Genomic DNA, 19,367 nt, shown 5'->3' on the forward strand with positions numbered 1-19,367 from the left:
ATGACACGCACTGACCACCAGGGGTCAGGCGCCCAATGACAGAGGGAGGCTACTGGTGGTGGCAATCAGGACAGGGCTGGCCAGCAGGCGCACTAGGCTGCCAGCCAAGGCGGGTGCCAGCAGGGTCCCCCTCCCCAATCGACCTGCCCACCAGTCACCCTGCAGATGGCCTGGCACCAGGCAGGCCCAGGGACTCTACCCTCTATATTGGAAACAGTCTCTTAGATTTAAAACTTAAACCTGGCCAGGCTGCTCCAACAGACAATGGTGACGCCCCGAGGACACACATGGACTTTGTGCGTTGTGTGGTCAGCCCTGATCCTGACACACCTGACAAAACCATCACTTACCTTCTCTCTGCTTCTGTTTTCCACCCATAGGATGGGGAGATGGCACTACTGCCTCAGAGGGATCATGTCATGTACTACTTTTTATAATCGGGACAAAATATGTAGCTGCCCATACAACAGAAAGATGCCGCTCACCGGTGTCAGACCCCTAGTTTCCCTATAAAATACAGTGGAGTCTTGGGCTTAAACTTAATTTGTTCACAAGGCTGTTCGAGAAGTGATTTGTTCCGAAACTGAGGCATTTTCCCTTAGGAATAATGTAAGTGGAATTAATCCGTCCCAGGCCCCAAATGATCCCGTGCTCACCCTCCCCATGCACAGCACGTGTCTAACGCGCTGTTTACTATAAACACACACTTCTTCTCTGACATCCACCGAACCGCCTTCCGCTGAGCTTAAAGGAACCACGCCCCGCACTGGCCCAGGTGTCCGTCAGGCAGCCTGGGGCATCTTCGCTTGTTCACGGGGCACTGCCCGGAAATGCTGCCACGGCTAACGGCTCTTCCTTCACCAAATCAGCCAGTTTTCCCAGCTCTCCGTGCCTGAGCTCACTGCTGCTTTCACACCCTAGCAACAGTAGCACGCTTGATGCCTCTTATGTTTTAAAATTGTGCTAAAATTTCACCAGCAACAGAACACAAAAATATTCACAGCTCAGCAGTCAAAAACCAAACTGGTTCCACAACCGGAACAATTCAGTTTCCATTGAAACTGAATTGTTTGAGAGATGTTTAAGATTTGACGGTATATGCTTAGAAAATACGTTGGTACATGAATAATTTTTTACAATTCAAGAAAAAGATGCATTCCGATCATAGAGTTTATAAAAAAAAACTTTAATATAAGGCACTGCTGTCCAGTTACCACGGACCTGAGCCCACAGGCCGCCCTTCCCCCCCCCGCAGAGGGCAGCGCCCCCGCAGCAGCTCACAGGGCAGTCCTCCCACAGCATGGATGAGGCGTCTCAAAAATCACATCCTAGACTAAGGTCAGAACCAAAGAACAGCTCGAGAAAAACACAACAGAAAACCATACCAGCTATTATAACCCTGACCAAGGTTTCTAAGAGTTCCCGTGTTTATAAGAGGCCCAGGAAATGAATTTATTCTTGTATCTGTTAAGTCCTCAAAACAAGAAAGGATGAAGTTACTAGTATGTCCTCGGTTCAAGCTCTGCTTAATGAGAAGTAATGGGTTCAAGGACCCACCTTCTGCTTGCCACGTGACCCAGAAACATTCAACCGATTCCACCTCAAGGTCAGTACAAGCAAGTCTTAGCTTTCATTTTCTCTCATTGAACACGTTTAACATCGGAACCTGAGGAAAGCTGGATTCTTGACTTAATCAGCAGCCTCCATTTGTTTTAACAAAAACACCTTGCTTTTTAGTGCTAAGGACCTCACCTATTATTTGTAATATTTCTTTTGGATAACCATTCCTTCTGTAAGACACCTAAAGACATTTTTCCAAGTTCTTACCAAAAATTCTTCTGAAGGAGAAAGTTACCCAGAAAAGTAAAACTTTGCTTTAAATAGCTAAAGTGTTGTTTTTTATGTATTATAACAAACAACCCACTTGGGGGTCTAGCAGGTAAAACTGACATCACAGCCCCGTGAACACAGGTGGTGCTGACGAGGCACTACTTTGACATTTTGGTCTCGGAAGGCGTGTCCCCAGTGTCCAGTGTCTTCAACAACCGGAAGAGGCCGGCAGCTTCTCGGATCCTACTGAACTCGATGCAGAATGCCTGCACTTCTATAAACAAGTCCTGCACATTAATGATTTTGTTACGGATCAAGGATTGGAGAAAGACACACACAAGACGCACCAAACGATTCTGAAAAAGAAAAGAAAACTTTAGTGTGCCCATTTGCTTGGCAGGTTATTTATAAAATTTACTAAAATTCCTATTAGTTACCTGCATATACTTATCCTTAATCTGTTCACAAGTAGAGATGCAATTGGATATATAAAGGTGGATGAACTCGGGAGGTAGGTCAACAGCTGTAGTCAGTCTGTTTCAGAGTAGAAAAGTAGGGTTGTTTTATATGCTAACATCCAAGAATATTGTTAACCATAAAATACCACATTTCCTTTGGTCATTTAATGTAAATCTCTGATGACCAATTTACCTAGTTTTAAATATACTTATGTAAATAAGCCTGAGAGCCATGCCAATCTGTTAATAAATGACACTTGCATTTTCTAAGAGTCACTTTGCATTATGCATTGTAAGCACTCATTAAGCAACCAATTCTGTGAGCAGTTCGGTTATTTCTTCCAAGCTCTAATAACCTTGACAATGATTCCATTCAATCACTAAGCCCCGATTAAGTGCTATATGCAGTGTATGAGGAAGGTGGAAGTTTAGCAGCTAAACTGTAGAATACAATTTACGGGCTAAAATGAGGCACTTGCAAAAAGTAATGATGTAAGTGAAAAGTGTTGGGGAAGTCTTAAAAGGAGGAAGGCCTTAAGCTGACATGTAGGTAAAGGTGTCGATGGTCTGAGTAAGGCTTGGAGCCTGGGGTCACGGTGCTCATGACCTCCCCTTCGGTCTCCTGGGGGAGGCGGCATGGCTGACGGCTAACAGAGGCAGGAAATGGGAGGTCAGTTCAGAGTCTCGGGAAGCTGGTATTTTAGAGAGGACTCCATGGAACGTTTCTGGGAAAATCAAAACAAGGTATGCATGCTAACTACACACATGCATTCGGGAAGAAACAAAACGTTCCTAAGTCTAGAGCTTTATCCACTGGCACTGAGAAACCTCCGCCAGAGGTTGCTGGCCACCACTGCTTCACACTCGGCGGACTGCGGAGGAGTGGTCAGGGCACAGAGCGCAGACCTTATTCTTGGGATTCCTGAGTGTTCTCAGACTCGGTGCCAAATGTCCGCAGTAACTTCCAGGAGATCGTGGCGAGGGGAAGACTGAACCTTCGCTCGGTCAACCCCATGGACTTGACGGAATTCAGCCCGAAGCAGAGGCTCTAACGGTACCGGAGGCCTCGGGGAGAAGGCAGACCGAAGCAGCGAGTTTTAAATGCCAGCTCGCCAGCTGTGCGAGGACAGCTGAAACCCCACTGCTCTTCCCCTCTACCTGGGGGTCACCTGGCTTCAGATACACGTTTTTCGCTAGTTGATTAACTTAAAAGGACATTTTTTTTTTAATATGGAACGCCTCACGAATCTGCATGTCATCTTTGCACTGGGGCCATGCAAATCTGTGTCGTTCAATTATAGGACAATGGAGGCCCCGTACACAAATTCGTGCATTTGGGGGGGTCCCCTCAGTCTGGCCTGCACCCTCTCAATCCAGGAGCCCCCGGGGGTGTCCTACTGCCATGGAGGTGGGAGAGGCTCCCACCACCGCCACTGTGCTCACCAGTCGTGTGCCCGGCTCAGGGCTTCTGGCTGAGAGCTCCCCCTGTGGGAGCGCACTGACCACCAGGGGGCAGCTCCCGCATCGAGCGTCTGCTCCCTGCTGATCAGTGCATGTCATAGCAACTAGTCATTTGGTTGATTTGCATATATAGAGTTAATGCTAAAAAGTTGAAATCCTACCTTCTGGGTTCTTTCCTGGGGATGCTAAATTCACATGCAGTGAAGACTAAGGCTCAGATTATTATTTACTGGGTTTTCTCAGGCTAAGACGAGAAGAAAAACTCTGTGGTAGTTTTTCCCTGCTGGCCCCTCTGACCACGTGTGGGCACTTACCGGTTCACCACCTCCATGGAGTGTAAAGACATGTCCATGTTGACCAGGACGGAGAAGTACTCTGTGATCTGGCTGGACTGCATCAGCTTCAGCAGCATCTCTATGGCGACGAGAGGGTTGTTCTCCACCAGGTCAGGAAGCTTGGCTGGCGTGAGGCCAATGTGATAAACAAGTTTGGGATCTTTTTCCAACTCACCAAGGAGCTAGGAAAAAAAGAGAGGTTCTGGAGTCAAAATAGGCATTCTGTTAGCTGCCTACAAAAACACGCATTTTATTTACAAACAGCTACAAACTACCTGCATTGAACCAACTTCATAAATTTCTTCCCTGACATCCATGATCATAATGATTTGATATTTTTCAATTTGCATTTGAATTATGATGATTTTAAAACATAAACATTATTACTTTTTCCTCACCTGAGAATATGTTTTATTGATTTAGAGAGAGAGAGAGGCATCAATTGGTTGCCTCCAATGCATGCCCTGACCAGGGATCAAACCAGAAACATAGGAATGTGCCCTGACTGGGAATCAAACCCACAATCTTTTTGGTGTACAGAGTGACACTCCAACCAACTGAGCCACTCGTCCAGGGTGATAAATTAGGACAGTTTATAAATATGCCAGAATCAATATTGTCTGGTTGAATTAAATATTTGTCTGGATTGTAACAACAATCATTTGTGTGTTTCTTTTTCTCTCAAAAATAATTTATCAGCCATAGCTGGTTTGGCTCCGTGGATAGAGCATTGGCCTGTGGACTAAAAGGTCCCAGGTTCGATCCAGCCAAGGGCACAGGCCTTGGTTGCGGGTTCAATCCCCCGTAGGGGGCATGCAGGAGGCAGCCGATCAATGATTCTCTCTCATCATTGATGTTTCTATCTCTCTCTACCTCTCCCTTCCTTTCTAAAATCAATAAAATATATATATTTTTAAAATAATTTACCAACTAGTTCCCCTAAAAAACCCAGACCATAGAGAATTGAGGGACATCTAAAACAGCTGCACAGCCCCATTCCAAGCGGAAAAGGAAGCCCAGAGAGGGAGCAGGCTGGGGAGGGGGGGAGCAGGCTGGGAGGGGGAGGGAGCAGGCTGGGGAGGGGGGGAGCAGGCTGGGAGGGAGGGAGCAGGCTGGGTGGGGGAGCAGGCTGGGAGGGAGGGAGTAGGCTGGGTGGGGGAGCAGGCTGGGGAGAGGGGGAGCAGGCTGGGGAGGGGGGGAGCAGGCTGGGGAGGGGGAGCAGGCTGGGGAGGGAGGGAGCAGGCTGGGGAGGGGGGGAGCAGGCTGGGGAGGGGGGGAGCAGGCTGGGTGGGGGAGCAGGCTGGGGAGGGGGGGAGCAGGCTGGGGAGGGAGGGGAGCAGGCTGGGAGAGGGGGAACAGGGTGGGGAGGGGGGGAGCAGGCTGGGTGGGGGAGGGGAGCAGGCTAGGAGAGAGGGAGCAGGCTGGGAGGGAGGGAGCAGGCTGGGGAGGGGGGAGCAGGCTGGGTGGGGGAGCAGGCTGGGGAGAGGGGGAGCAGGCTGGGGAGGGGGGGAGCAGGCTGGGGAGGGGGGGAGCAGGCTGGGGAGAGGGAGAGCAGGCCGGGGAGGGGGGGAGCAGGCTGGGGAGGGGGGGAGCACGCTGGGGAGGGGGGGAGCAGGCTGGGGTGGGGGAGAGCAGGCTGGGGAGGGGGGAGCAGGCTGGGGAGAGGGGGAGCAGGCTGGGGAGAGGGGGAGCAGGCTGGGGAGGGGGGGAGCAGGCTGGGGAGGGGGGGAGCAGGCTGGGGAGGGAGGGGAGCAGGCTGGGAGAGGGGGAACAGGGTGGGGAGGGGGGGAGCAGGGTGGGGAGGGGGGAGCAGGGTGGGGAGGGGGGGAGCAGGCTGGGTGGGGGAGGGGAGCAGGCTAGGAGAGAGGGAGCAGGCTGGGAGGGAGGGAGCAGGCTGGGGAGGGGGGAGCAGGCTGGGAGGGAGGGGAGCAGGCTGGGGAGGGGGGGAGCAGGCTGGGGAGGGGGGGAGCAGGCTGGGGAGGGAGGGGAGCAGGCTGGGTGGGGGAGGGGAGCAGGCTGGGGAGGGGGAGAGCAGGCTGGGGAGGGGGGGAGCAGGCTGGGTGGGGGAGGGGAGCAGGCTGGGGAGGGGGAGAGCAGGCTGGGGAGAGGGGGAGCAGGCTGGGGAGGGAGGGGAGCAGGCTGGGTGCGGGAGCAGGCTGGGTGGGGGAGCAGGCTGGGGAGGGGAGCAGGCTGGGTGGGGGAGGGGAGCAGGCTGGGGAGGGGGGGAGCAGGCTGGGGAGGGAGGGGAGCAGGCTGGGAGAGGGGGAACAGGGTGGGGAGGGGGGGAGCAGGCTGGGTGCGGGAGCAGGCTGGGTGGGGGAGCAGGCTGGGGAGGGGAGCAGGCTGGGTGGGGGAGGGGAGCAGGCTGGGGAGGGGGAGAGCAGGCTGGGAGGGAGGGGAGCAGGCTGGGTGGGGGAGGGGAGCAGGCTGGGGAGGGGGGAGCAGGCTGGGAGGGAGGGGAGCAGGCTGGGTGGGGGAGGGGAGCAGGCTGGGGAGGGGGGGAGCAGGCTGGGGAGGGAGGGGAGCAGGCTGGGTGGGGGAGGGGAGCAGGCTGGGAGAGGGGGAACAGGGTGGGGAGGGGGGGAGCAGGCTGGGTGGGGGAGGGGAGCAGGCTGGGGAGGGGGGGAGCAGGCTGGGTGGGGGAGGGGAGCAGGCTGGGGAGGGAGAGAGCAGGCTGGGGAGGGGGGGAGCAGGCTGGGTGGGGGAGCAGGCTGGGTGGGGGAGCAGGCTGGGTGCGGGAGCAGGCTGGGTGGGGGAGCAGGCTGGGTGGGGGAGCAGGCTGGGTGGGGGAGCAGGCTGGGTGAGGGAGGGGAGCAGGCTGGGGAGGGAGGGGAGCAGGCTGGGGAGGGGGGGAGCAGGCTGGGTGGGGGAGGGGAGCAGGCTGGGGAGGGAGAGAGCAGGCTGGGGAGGGGGGGAGCAGGCTGGGTGGGGGAGCAGGCTGGGTGGGGGAGCAGGCTGGGTGCGGGAGCAGGCTGGGTGGGGGAGCAGGCTGGGTGGGGGAGCAGGCTGGGTGGGGGAGCAGGCTGGGTGAGGGAGGGGAGCAGGCTGGGGAGGGAGGGGAGCAGGCTGGGTGGGGGAGGGGAGCAGGCTGGGGAGGGGGGGAGCAGGCTGGGTGGGGGAGCAGGCTGGGGAGGGGGGGAGCAGGCTGGGGAGGGAGGGAGCAGGCTGGGAGAGGGGGAACAGGGTGGGGAGGGGGGGAGCAGGCTGGGTGCGGGAGCAGGCTAGGAGAGAGGGAGCAGGCTGGGTGGGGGAGCAGGCTGAGTGGGGGGAAGCTTTCTTGCAATCCACCTTTTAGCCGTATTTATGGTTCAAGTCATAAGCATACTCTGTAATTAAAAAACAAGCTTTCCTGCACACTAGTCCATCTCTTTTACTTCCAGGTTGTCCACGCTGTTCCTCTGTGTGCTGTGTGCCCCTGGGCTGTGCTCAGACGGCTAGCAGGAAGCGATCATTCACCAGCTGTCCCACCTCGGAGCGGAGGAGTGGTGGACCGCCTGGTTCCCATGTGGATGCGCAACCTGAACGGAGTCCCTGCCTTTCCCTCCAGGGCAGCGGGGCCCGTGAGCCTCAAACCCACCACCACCAGCGGTGTGATGGGGTGCGTCACCCCACCTGCACGTCCCTCCCCCTCCGACAGCTGGAAAGCCGCTTGCCCTGAGCCACAGGACTGCCCGGCTGGCACACAGGGGGGACTGCCCGGCTGGCACACAGCGGGACTGCCCGGCTGGCACACAGCGGGACTGCCCGGCTGGCACACGGGGGACTGCCCGGCTGGCACACAGGGGGACTGCCCGGCTGGCACACAGCGGGACTGCCCGGCTGGCACACAGCGGGACTGCCCGGCTGGCACACAGCGGGACTGCCCGGCTGGCACACAGCGGGACTGCCCGGCTGGCACACAGGGGGACTGCCCGGCTGGCACACGGGGGACTGCCCGGCTGGCACACAGGGGGACTGCCCGGCTGGCACACAGGGGGACTGCCCGGCTGGCACACAGGGGGACTGCCCGGCTGGCACACAGGGGGGACTGCCCGGCTGGCACACAGGGGGGACTGCCCGGCTGGCACACAGGGGGACTGCCCGGCTGGCACACAGCGGGAGCCAGGGGCCCACAAACAAGCCCCCCGCCTCCCGGAGTCACTGACCCCCAGACACACTCCGTGCACCGTTAGCCATCAGCCTCTGCCCCGCCACAGCGGGCGGCCGAGACCCCAACACTCCCCAGTGCTGGCTCCGTGAGCAGGATCCGTGATGAGAAAAGGATCAGAGAAAGGCTCACCTGTGTTTGCTGAGGAGAGGATAAGGGGCTTTTGAAGGCTTTGGCCATGATGCGCTTGATCTCCACACCTGTGCTGTTCTTGACGCACATGGACTTGTCCCACTGAACCGCATGGTCGGGCTCCGTGGGGTTCAGCCAGGCCAGCTCGTCCTCACAGATGTGGAGCGGGGGCGGGGGGCGGATGAACTCCGGCCGAAAATGGCCTGCAAACGAGACGGAGCGTGACTGCTGCTCTCAGCGAGCTCGTGTGTGTGTGTGTGTGTGTGTGTGTGTGTGTGTGTGTGGAACGCACACACGTTCCACTCAGTGAAGGCCGCCACGCCGTCAGTGCAAGCAGCGTGAGCAGAGGGCGTGGCCAGTTTGTCGGGGCCGGAGCCCCACTTGTGTGCTTTTGGAGAAGGGGCACAAGGGCGGACAAGCTTCACTGGAGCGCGGGCACCCTCACCGGCAAAGGACAGCCTCCCTGTGGGAGTCTCTCGGTGGGAAAAATGAAACACTATTGGGTCTCCCTCCTGTCCCGCCCCCACACCACGATGATGTGCACTCATCAGCCTTGGCTTCTCACGACCGCCGAGTGGCAGTCACACGGAGATGAAATGTATGGCTGCCAGGGGTTGAGTGCTGACGTACGAACAAGGTCACTTGGCTCAGTGGCGGAACATTGACCTGTGAGCCAGGAGGTCACGGTTCCATTCCTGATCAGGGCACACCCTAGGGTTGCTGGCTCAATCTCCAGTAGGAGGCGTGTAGAAGGCAACTAATCAATGATTCTCTCAATAGTGATGTTCCTTTCTCTTTCCCCCTCTTCCTACCTCTCTGAAATCAGTAAAAATATTTTATTTTTAAAATGTGTGGTTGACTTGACATTTTCAAATGAATCTTCCATAAATTCAGAAATACCATATTCATTTTCATAAAATGGTAAAAGTACAACAGGAAAATAAAGTGACTCAACAGTCAACTGTTTCATAAACGGGACCAAGTCAGAAACCACGAAACATGCCGGGCTTCTGCCAAACCCACGCCCCGCCGGCCCTCACACGGCCACGGCCGCTCCCGTGGCCCGAGACCCGCTGCTCTGCGCCCTGAGGCTGCTCCCAGCCGGCCGGGAGGTGGCCCTGTGCCAGCGCCGCCTCATCTCCATCACAACGAGCACCTGGTCCTGCCCACCAGAACCCGCGCTCCGAGCACCGGGGAGGGAGCTGTGCCTGCCCGGTCCACGGGCCTCTGCCACCCGCCTCCGGCCCACGCGTCCACACTGGGCCTGGACCGTGTGAGCTGCATGCCGGGTGCGTGAGCTCAGGCACGCCTGTGACCAGCGAGACTTCAGTATCGCCCGGACGCCAGACTTACTGCCCACGGCAGTCAGCGTGAGTGTCGGACGCGTGGGGCCCCTCAGCAGAAAGCAGGCCCCCCAGGAAAGCCACAGAAGCCTCGACACCAAAAGATGCCGCTCTCATTCTGCACTCCAATCGGTGCTGTCTGAATTAGGAACTATGAGATCAGGAACTCTACGATGGAGAAATTAGTGACAGTGATAAAATTAATAAAGAGGTATAACAACAAGCTACAACATAGTCTCATTTCAGTAAAATCAGGAGAATTTATATCTTCTCATATGCTGATGACAGATATGTATAAATTATCTGGTATGTGATTTTATTACAGAAGATAATTTTACCAAGCATCTCCGCTGTGCTCTAGACCCTATACTGAGAAGTTTCTCATTAGATTCTAGTTTAAGCAGCAATGAAAATAACCATGTTTTAGAAAAGCAACTCAGGACGATGAGAAAATAAAACCCAGAGTATAAAATGTGTACCTACTTTCAATAGGCGGCTTCGGTCCGCTGACTAAAGCTTCCGTGATCTGAGAGGCAACGGAGCTGTCAAATCCTGAATTGGAAGAGTCCGGGTCGGGGTCACTGAGGATACTGGGAAAGCTGGCCTTGCTTTGGGTGGGCAATTCAGACTGGCGTTCTGAAAAGGCCAAAAAGGGGAGATTTTAAAATTATGGGCGCCTCAAGAACGAACAGGCTACTAACTGCGGAAAGCTACCTGCACCACATTAGCAAAGGGCCAGATTCAGAATATGTGTGTTTTTCTTCAAAACTCCTACAAATCAATTTTTTTTAATATATTTTATTTATTGATTTTTTACAGAGGAAGGAAGAGGGATAGAGTTGGAAACAGATATCTATCAGCTGCCTCCTGTACACCCCCCACTGGGGATGTGCCTGCAACCAAGGTACATGCCCTTGACCGGAATCGAACCTGGGACCTTTCAGTCCACAGACTGATGCTCTATCCACTGAGCCAAACCAGTTAGGGCACAAATCAATTTTTTAAAATGGGGAAACATGGGCTAATGACTTCAACAAGCACTTTATTTTTAAAAGCCAAAAGTCTGGACCTGGCTGGTGTGGCTCGGTTGGGTGGAATGTTGTCCCATGCACCAAGAAGGTCCCCGTCGGGGCACATACCCAGGTTGCAGGTTCAATCCCTGGTCGGGGTGTGTGAGGGAGGCAACCAATCGGTGTTTCTCTCCCTCCCTCTCCCTTCCTCTCTCTCAAAACTCCATTAAAAAAATGTCCTCAGTGAGGATTAGAAATAACAAAAACAAAACAAACCCAAAAATCCTGAATGGCCAATGAACACATGAAAAGAACTCCCAACCCTATTAGGAATCAGGGAGAAGGAACAAGGTGTGCTCCACACCACCAGACTGGCAGAGATGAACAGCCTGGCATTATCAAGTGCAGAGGAGGCTGCTGGGTGGCTGGCACCCTGGCACAGCGACTCGGAAACCAGTTCCCACTGCCCGCTCAGCCTCAGGAGGGCTTCCCATCCCAGCCAGCAGACACTGCGACGCGGGCTCAGGACAACACCCGCCGTGTTCACAGCACCATCACACCCACCAACTGGAGAGCGGACAAACGTGTGTTCCACCCATGGAGTATGGGCTTGTAAGTCGTCATCAAAAGCCAATCCAATCACAAAGTGGGCGGCCTGGCCAGGGGAGTGGCTCGGTGTTCGGGCATCACGGGTGCCCAGTCCAGGGCCCGTACCTGGTTGTAGGTTTGCTTCCCCGACCGACCCAGGTGGGTGCAGGAGGCAACCAACTGATGTGTTTTTCTCACATCAATGTTTCTCTTTCTTTTTTAAAATATTTTTTTTTTTTTATTTCAGAGAGGAAAGGAGAGGGAGAGACAGAAACATCAGTGATAAGAATCATTGACTGGCTGCCTCCTGCATGTACCACTGGGGATCCAGCCCACAACCCGGGCATGTGGCCTCATCCTGGTTCATAGGTCAATGCTCAACCACTGAACCAAGACAAGCAGCGCGCACATGCGCACGCACGCTCGCGCTCTCTCTCTCTCTCTCTCTCTCTCTCTCTCTCTCGCTCTCGCTCTCGCTCTCGCTCTCGCTCTCTCTCTCTCTCTCTCTCTCTCTTCTCTTTCCCTCCCACCCTCCTCACACCTTCCTCCCCTCTACTCTCTCTAAAAGAAAAAATCAATGGAGCCAAAACCGGTTTGGCTCAGTGGATAGAGCGTCAGCCTGCAGACTGAAAGGTCCCGGGTTCGATTCCGGTCTAGGGCATTTACCTTGGTTACGGGCACATCCCAGTAGGGGGTGTGCACGAGGCAGCTGATCGATGATTCTCTCTCATCGATGTTTCTAACTCTCTATCCCTCTCTCTTCCTCTATGTAAAAAAATCAATAAAATATATTTTTTAAAAATCAATGGAAAAAATATCCTCTGGTGAGGATTAACAAAACAAATCCAAAACAATGGGCAAACAGTCTGAATTCCCGTTTTCCCAAAAAGGACAGGCCATGAAAAGATGCTCAGAGTTACTAATCATCAAAGAAACGCAGATCCAAACCACAATGAGAGAGAGAGAGAGAGAGAGAGGGAGACGTCAGAACAGCTGTCAGCAAAAAACATGAAACCTGGCTAGGTAGCTCAGTGGGTTAGAGCGTCATCCCCATATGCCAAGTTGTGTTTAATCGCTGGTCAGGACACATACAAGAAGCAACCAAGGAATGCATAAATAAGTGGAACAATAAGCCAATGTTTTATTTTCTCTCTCTCTCTAAAAAAGAAAATTAAAAAAAAAAAAAAAAAAGGCTTGGCTGGTTGAGCTTTGGCCTATGAACCAGGATGTTTGATTTCCCATCAGGGCACAGGCCCAGGTTGTGAGCTCAATCCCCAGTGTGGGGCATGCAGGAGGCAGCAGATCAATGATTCTCTTTCATAATTGATGTTTCTATCTCTCCCTTTCCCATCCTCTCTGAAATCAAAAAAAAAATGTTTTAATTCTTAAATTTCAAAATATATATTTTTAAAAAGTTGAGATGATAAATGCTGGCAAGGACAGAGAGAAAAGGGAACCTCTGTGCTGTTAGAGGGAATGTAAATTGGAAACGATCATTGTCTCACTAACACCCTGTTTCCCCGAAAATAAGACAGTGTCTTATATTAATGTTTGCTCCCAAAGATGCGCTAGGTCTTATTTTCAGGGGATGTCTTATTTTTCCATGAAAAAGAATACGGTACACATTTATTGTTAAGTGAAAATAAAGAAAATTTATTACCTGTATACGGTACGGTAGTTCGGTAGTTGTCAACACAAACCAGACAAACTGAGAATCCTACAGTATCAAGAATTTACTCATTTATTCAATGACAATCATGTCATCATCTTCTGGAACATCATCATAACAATCCAATTCCTGAATTTCCTGGTGAATTTCTTGTGACTCCATTTCTTTCACAATCAGTGGACCAAATCTCTCATGTTTAGCAATAGCATTCTGAAACAGAGCCTGGGGGGCCTTGTTTTCGGGGGATGCCTTATATTTCACTCAGAAGGAAACCTGTAAGTAGGTCTTATTTTCGGAGGATGTCATATTTTCAGGGAAACACAGTAGAAAGATGTGGACAGGAAAGCTGAAGGCTGGTCAATCTTAATAGGTCTGAAACGTCAGAGCTAATCACTGTTTAGCTGAGACATTGTTAGCTGAAGCAGCCTCCAACTGTGTCTTATGTAAATTTGTTATTAGAGTTTCTTGCCTAAAGGCTATGGGTGTATCCCAGTCTCAATGAAAGGGATAGCAAGGCCAGAGCAGAGGGTAGTCCTCCCGCCTGGCCCCCGATTTCCCAAATTAATATTTTTCTAAGTCTTTTTCATTTGTGCTCGGCCTTCTTCAGAGCCCGAACCCTGACCACACGGGACGTGAAAGGCGTTCCCACAAAACAGTACGGAGGTTCCTCAAAAAATTAAAAACAGAGCTACCATAGGATACAGCAATTACACTTCTGGGTGGATACACACACACACACTCACACCTTTGTTCCACGGATCCCACTGAGATCCGAGTTTCAGGCCTCTGTAAAGAGGGTCTGTCGCTAGTTCCACTAACATAGGTGGACCTGCCTTTTCTCTTCCCCCACATGGGAAATGATTGGCTTGTGACATCTTAAATTTGGGTAGGGGACAGCAAGCAGCAGGCTTTGGGTAGGGGACAGCAAGCAGCAGGCTTAGCTAGCCACTCAGCCAAGCTTCTCAATCCTACTCTAGTCATATATTCCTTTCTGAGCTTGACACACTTTAAAACTTCTCTCAGGCTGCCTCACGCCGTCACAGTGGAGAGGCCAGATTTGGTTCTCACATTACTGAATACAAAGCTAGCATCCTCAGACATGTGTCACCTCTGAAGGTAAGGTCACTCAAAGTGTCTATCACCTCTGTACCCTCTTCATCCTACCTTTGGTTCTGGAAATAATCATCTTATTTCTATTAATAGATTGTATCTGGCACTAGAGAATAATAAGCACTTCTGTGTACCTTCAATCTCCCCCCCCAGAAACCAGTGAATTTCTGGTGGAGTTTCCTTACAATGGTGGTGCCTGGCTCAGGGCTGGCCAGGGCTTCTGCGGTGGGAGGAGAAACAAGAAAGTTTAAGGCTGAGGCACTGCTATGTCCTGGATGCAGCAACCTGGAAAATCATGTTAATCGGGAGACAAAAATCCCTCTACTCTGCACTCAAAGAAAACAAAACAAAACAAAAAACACAATGAACAAAAATAAGATAAAAGCCTTGAAAAACTTTTTCTGGACTTCAAAACATAACCATTATCACACTGTTAATACCCAGTCGTTAAGTGAGGTCAGAATGCAGCAAGGAAAAGGCAGTTTCTGGGAAGGTGTCACCTTACATAGCGGCCAAATGTCATCGGTGCATTCAATCTAAGGCGGGCACTGCCAGAATTAATACGTGGCTCATTCAGTCACAAGGTCAAGGGCTCACAAATCTGGCTACATATTAGTCTCCCTAATGAATCACTCAGCGGTGAGACCCACACACCTGTCCTTCTGTTAAGAGCAGGCAAGCAGGTACCTCTGCTCCTTCACTCCGACTACCCAGTTCAAGAAGGCCTCCCGACTTTCTATCACAACACACTTCTGTCCCAAGAGTACCCACTGTGAAAGAGCCACATGCTAACCTGACAAGCTCAGGGAAGGCCTGCGTGGTGGTCTTGCAAACCCAGAGACCTAAGATAACCACAAAAGATGGTTTGAAAATTAAATATCTAACAGGTTATAGTAGGTAGTCATGTCCCAGATATTTCACCTGACAAAGGTCAACTTTGATCTTTTACTGAGCCCATCTGCCTTCCAGCATCTAAGATAACATATCTGTGAGATGTCTGGGTAACTTGTAACTTCCTTTTTACCCTGGACCTCTCAGGGCACAACAAATGGCCTTGAGACATTCCCTCATTATTATTGTTATTAAGTTAATTGTCAACTGTTAATCATGTTAGAGTATCCCATATCCATCTCTGTGAAAGGAGCTCATGTCCATCATTTCACCTTTTACCCTTTCCCAGAAGTTTCCCGGCTTCGCTCTGTCCCACCTCCCTAATCTATCACCAATGGATTTCATGTAACTAACCTACGTCCCTTTCCTTTGATTGCAATGTATAAATATAGAAATGTAACCCGCCATTCTCCGGAGCATTATCTCAATCCGTTGAGGTTCTGTTTCCCGGCATATGTCAACCGTTTGGCTCGAATAAACTAAGAAAAAAAATTCTTTACGGGTTTCAGTGGTTTTTCGTTAACACCATGTATTTGCTTCTATGTGTAGCACAGAAGTTGCCCAAACAATCTTGAAACAGAAGGACAAAATGGAGGTCTTGCACTTTCTATTCTCAAAACTCATTATGAAGCTACTATAATAGTAGCTTCAAGTGTGGCACGGGAATAAAGAGACACACAAGCCATGATACAGAATAGAGGTGCCAGGAATAAACCCTCCCAGGTATGGTCAAGTGATTTCCAACAACGGTGCCCAGAGAACACCGTTCTGGCTACTCAGCATTCTTTGAGATTCCATATGAATTTTATGATGGGTTTTTCTATTTCTGTAAAACATAGCTTTTATAGAAATTGCATTGAACGTGTGATCTCACTGAGCAGAACTGACATGAGGAACATTTTTGTTTTTAACAGAATAAATTTAATTCAGTGTTCTTCTTAAATTGAAAAAGCAACCCATTGAAGTGAAAACTCAAAATGAACCCAGATTATGAAGGGTTTTTCCATTCTCGTCTCTTGAATTCCCCATGTATCTATCCTACACTCCACAGCTGCACAAAATCTCTCAGCTTCTGATTCCAGATTTCAAGACACCCAATACTCCAAGTTCCCTGAGACCTGCAGGGCACCCCCCCTCCCCACCACCACCTCCCCTCAGTACCCAGCAAAAAAGCACTGGAGCTGCGTTTTTCATGGAAAATACTAATCTTTTAGCACAACCACAGACCTGCATGTTAAGTAGAATAACTTAAGAAAAAAGTCCTAATAGAATACACAAAAATGCCCCGATCACCAACCCCTCCTCACCAGCCAGGGCCAGCTGAAGCCCGCTGATGTCCACGGACTGGCCCATGCTCCCCACGTCCATCAGCGCGATCTGCCGCGGGGTCTTCTTGAAGAGCTCCCTGGGGGGGGCCAGCATCAGCTGGGAGAGAAAGAACTTCTCCGGCGGAGTTATAGGCGGTAAAAACCCTGCCAACACAGATGGAGAACATTCCTTCGGCGGTTATGATAACAAATTCACATGAACCTGGTAAAATTAGCATTTGCTACTTGCCATCTCAACTTACGTATGTTTAAAGACAAAATTATTTTAAGTTTCAGTTACCGGTACTTAACTATGTACAGTTATGAAAATGTAATTAAAAGTCATTTGAAATGCTGATTTGTGGCAATATCAATGAAACTTAAGATTTCTGTAATTATTAAGAATTTTGTTTTTACATGCCTCAATTCCTGCAAAGGCTAAAGCTTCTGTACTGCAAGTGAGAACAAATTTAAAACTACAACTTTCTGAAATGCTTTTCCTCTCTGCCACCAGCAACCGTGTGGGTTAGAGCGACAAGGAAGCAGTCGCCAGCAACGCCAATGACTTCCCTCCGCGCCTCAGCACACGGCCACCTGCCGCTGCTCCTTTCCTCCGAGTTCACTGCGCACCAAGCCCCATCCATCCCGCCCAGCAGCACTGCCAGACCCGCGCTCACTGCCCATTCCCTCTCCCCTCCTGCCTGGACCACACACGGGACAGCCTTCCTGGTTTCCCACGCTCCCAGTTCTGACTCCTGCTGACCAGTACCCACAGTCCACACTTAGCTTTTAGTTAAGATTTCTAGGAACAAATCTGCTTACACTCCTTAACTTGTTACACTGCTTAATGCTGCAGCTGCACAAAATCTCAGCTTCTGATTCAGATTTCAAAACCCCCAATACTCCACCTCCAGGTCCCCCGCTCACTCCCTCCCTCCCACCACCTCCACTCAGTACCCGCAGGCAGCTGTCCATGCTCCAGCATTCTGGAGGTGACACTGTGGACGGGGGTTACCTCTCCCAGCCAGCCTACGACTTTGATTATAGGGAAGCCTTCTTATTTACTTCCAGAAGCATTCTCACCCTGGCTCCGCATCAGAATCGTCAAAGTTTCCAACGGGCACCATTAGAGGCTCACCCCAGGCACCGTACCTTCCCCCTTGGCACCCACACTGCCTGTTTAAGCGCCATCCCTAGCTAACTTACCGGTAATAAAAGTAGTACTGATAGAGGGCAGCACTTACCAGGAGACTTTTATTCCTCATAATAATTCTACCAGCTAGGAACTGTCTGCATTTTCAGATAAAAAACTCAGGTATAGAGAAAAATAAGCAACCCAAGGACTCCTTCCCTGGGAAAAGTGTGTTTGCAGTGAAATCTACTGTCCAGATTTAGGTTCAGACTCCTCAGATTTGAGAATGACATCACATACATCATTCCTCCTTTGTCTAGCCTGTCTGAGGAATTCAAAGGGCTTGTGACCCAAATCCCAACCTGTCCCATCCCCATCCTCTCCGGGCACCTGGGGGGAGGGGGGAGACGCATACACATGCTGCATCCTCGCTCGGGCTTCCCAAGCTTCCTGAAAGCCGGCCTAAGGCCTCTCGTCCACCGCAGGCTCCCTCCGGATCAGCGGGCAGGAAACAGGCCAGATGCTGTCCTCCGGGCCCCGGGCGGGGCCCAGGCAGCTTAACGCAGAGCCCCGCGGGCCGGGCCGGGCGTGAACTCTCTGGCGTTAGTTATCTCAAGCCCACGGCCTTCACCCGACTCCCGCAAGCACTGCCTGTGGGGGGACCTTTCCCCATGGAGTTAGACCAAGTGCTCCCCTGCACACCGGTCCTTGGCTGTCCCCCAGGGACCCTCCCACTCCCTGTGAAATTTCCTCTGCTGGCTGCGAATCGCACAGAGCATCAACAGTTTAAAAAATAAATAAATAAATAAATAAATAAATAAATAAATAAATAAATAAATAAATAAATAAAAGAGGTGGTCTCCCATCGACCCCTCGACGTGACCTCACAAATGTTGCCCACGCACATGAGATGTTACCGGCATCTTCTAAATCCCCCGGCAATCACGCGTCCTCTGACCTAGGCCTGGAACCTGAGCCGACCCCCTGCTCCCATCGCGGTCTCCACGGCTCCTAACCGCCAGCGAGGCTGGCTGCGTTTCCAAACGCTAGCTAACGTGTTTTCGCCACCACCTCCTCGGGTTCTGAGCAAGGCCCGTTTACTCTCTGAGGCTGACGGCCGGGCAGGCCCAGCTGGTCCGCAGACGCCTCACACCCTCGGGCGGGTTTTTAAGGAACTAAACACGGCCAGCCCCGTCCACGGAGGCGCATCCTCGGCGGCAGGGCCTGCCGCTACGCTTCGGCCGCCGGGCCGGGGAGGGTGGCGAGCGAGTCCGGCGGCCCGGCCCGCGGCGCGGGGCCCCGCAGCCCTCCCGCCCCGCCCCCGGCGGCCGCCCACCTGAGAGCGGAGGCCGGTCCGGCTCCTGGCCGCCGCGGGCGGGCGGCGCGGGGTTGAGCAGGTGCGCGAAGCTGGCGGCGAAGGGGTTAGCGGCGAGCGGCTCGGTGCGGTACATCTCCCAGAGCAGGTAGAGCGCCGTGAGCCGCTGCGCCGCGCTGGGCAGCAGGTCGGGCTGCTGCAGCAGCAGCACCAGCACCGAGCCCAGGCGGAAGTGGTCCGCCTTGCTGAAGTAGTGGTGGAAGGCGGTGGACAGGCCCTCGAACGTGCTGCCGCCGCCCGCCTCCTCCGAGATGATGCTCAGCAGGCTCGACAGCTCCTTGGGGCTCAGGCTCATCCTGCCCGCGGGGCCGCCACCGCCCGGCCCGGGCTCACTCGCTGCGCCTCTGCCGCCGCCCGAGCCCCCCGGGCCGCCCCTGGAGGCTGCCGCCGCCTCGCGGGCCCCGCCTTGCTCCGCGGCCGTGGAAAGCCGGCCAGTCGCCGCGCCCGCCCCGCCGCGCATCCACCTCGCCCGCCGCAGCGCTCCCCGCACCGCTCCCGGAGGAGTGGCTCGGCGCCGGCTCCGCGCCCGGCCGTAAAGCGCGCCCTCACGACAGCGTCGCACGCTGAGCCGGGAAGCCA

General features: G+C 52.9%; 1 protein-coding gene across 1 annotated transcript; it reads right to left on the reverse strand.

Moving 5' to 3' along the window:
* Positions 1 to 1,166: 1,166 nt before the first annotated feature.
* CNOT11 (CCR4-NOT transcription complex subunit 11) lies at positions 1,167 to 19,352 on the reverse strand. Its single transcript, XM_084900516.1, has 7 exons — positions 18,750 to 19,352; positions 16,282 to 16,446; positions 10,190 to 10,342; positions 8,364 to 8,566; positions 4,064 to 4,266; positions 2,268 to 2,364; positions 1,167 to 2,186 (listed from the first exon to the last, which is right to left on the reverse strand). Exons 1-7 carry the CDS (start codon positions 19,246 to 19,248, stop codon positions 1,989 to 1,991), a joined length of 1,518 nt encoding a protein of 505 aa, XP_084756642.1. The 5' UTR covers positions 19,249 to 19,352; the 3' UTR covers positions 1,167 to 1,988.
* Positions 19,353 to 19,367: the final 15 nt, after the last annotated feature.

Source organism: Pipistrellus hanaki (assembly GCF_964339955.1).
Source record: "Pipistrellus hanaki genome assembly, chromosome: 12".
In the NCBI taxonomy this organism is placed as follows: domain Eukaryota; kingdom Metazoa; phylum Chordata; class Mammalia; order Chiroptera; family Vespertilionidae; genus Pipistrellus; species Pipistrellus hanaki.

What these genes read in the sequence shown, in the direction of transcription:
- CNOT11 (XM_084900516.1), bottom strand. Translation starts at nt 19,248, where the DNA reads ATGCGCGGCGGGGCGGGCGCGGCGACTGGCCGGCTTTCCACGGCCGCG. An exon ending in GCTTCAGCTGGCCCTGGCTG is followed by an intron (nt 10,343 to 16,281) that starts GTGAGGAGGGGT and finishes TGGCCTTTTCAG; the next exon opens with AACGCCAGTCTGAATTGCCC. An exon ending in TTAAGGATAAGTATATGCAG is followed by an intron (nt 2,187 to 2,267) that starts GTAACTAATAGG and finishes TTTCTTTTTCAG; the next exon opens with AATCGTTTGGTGCGTCTTGT.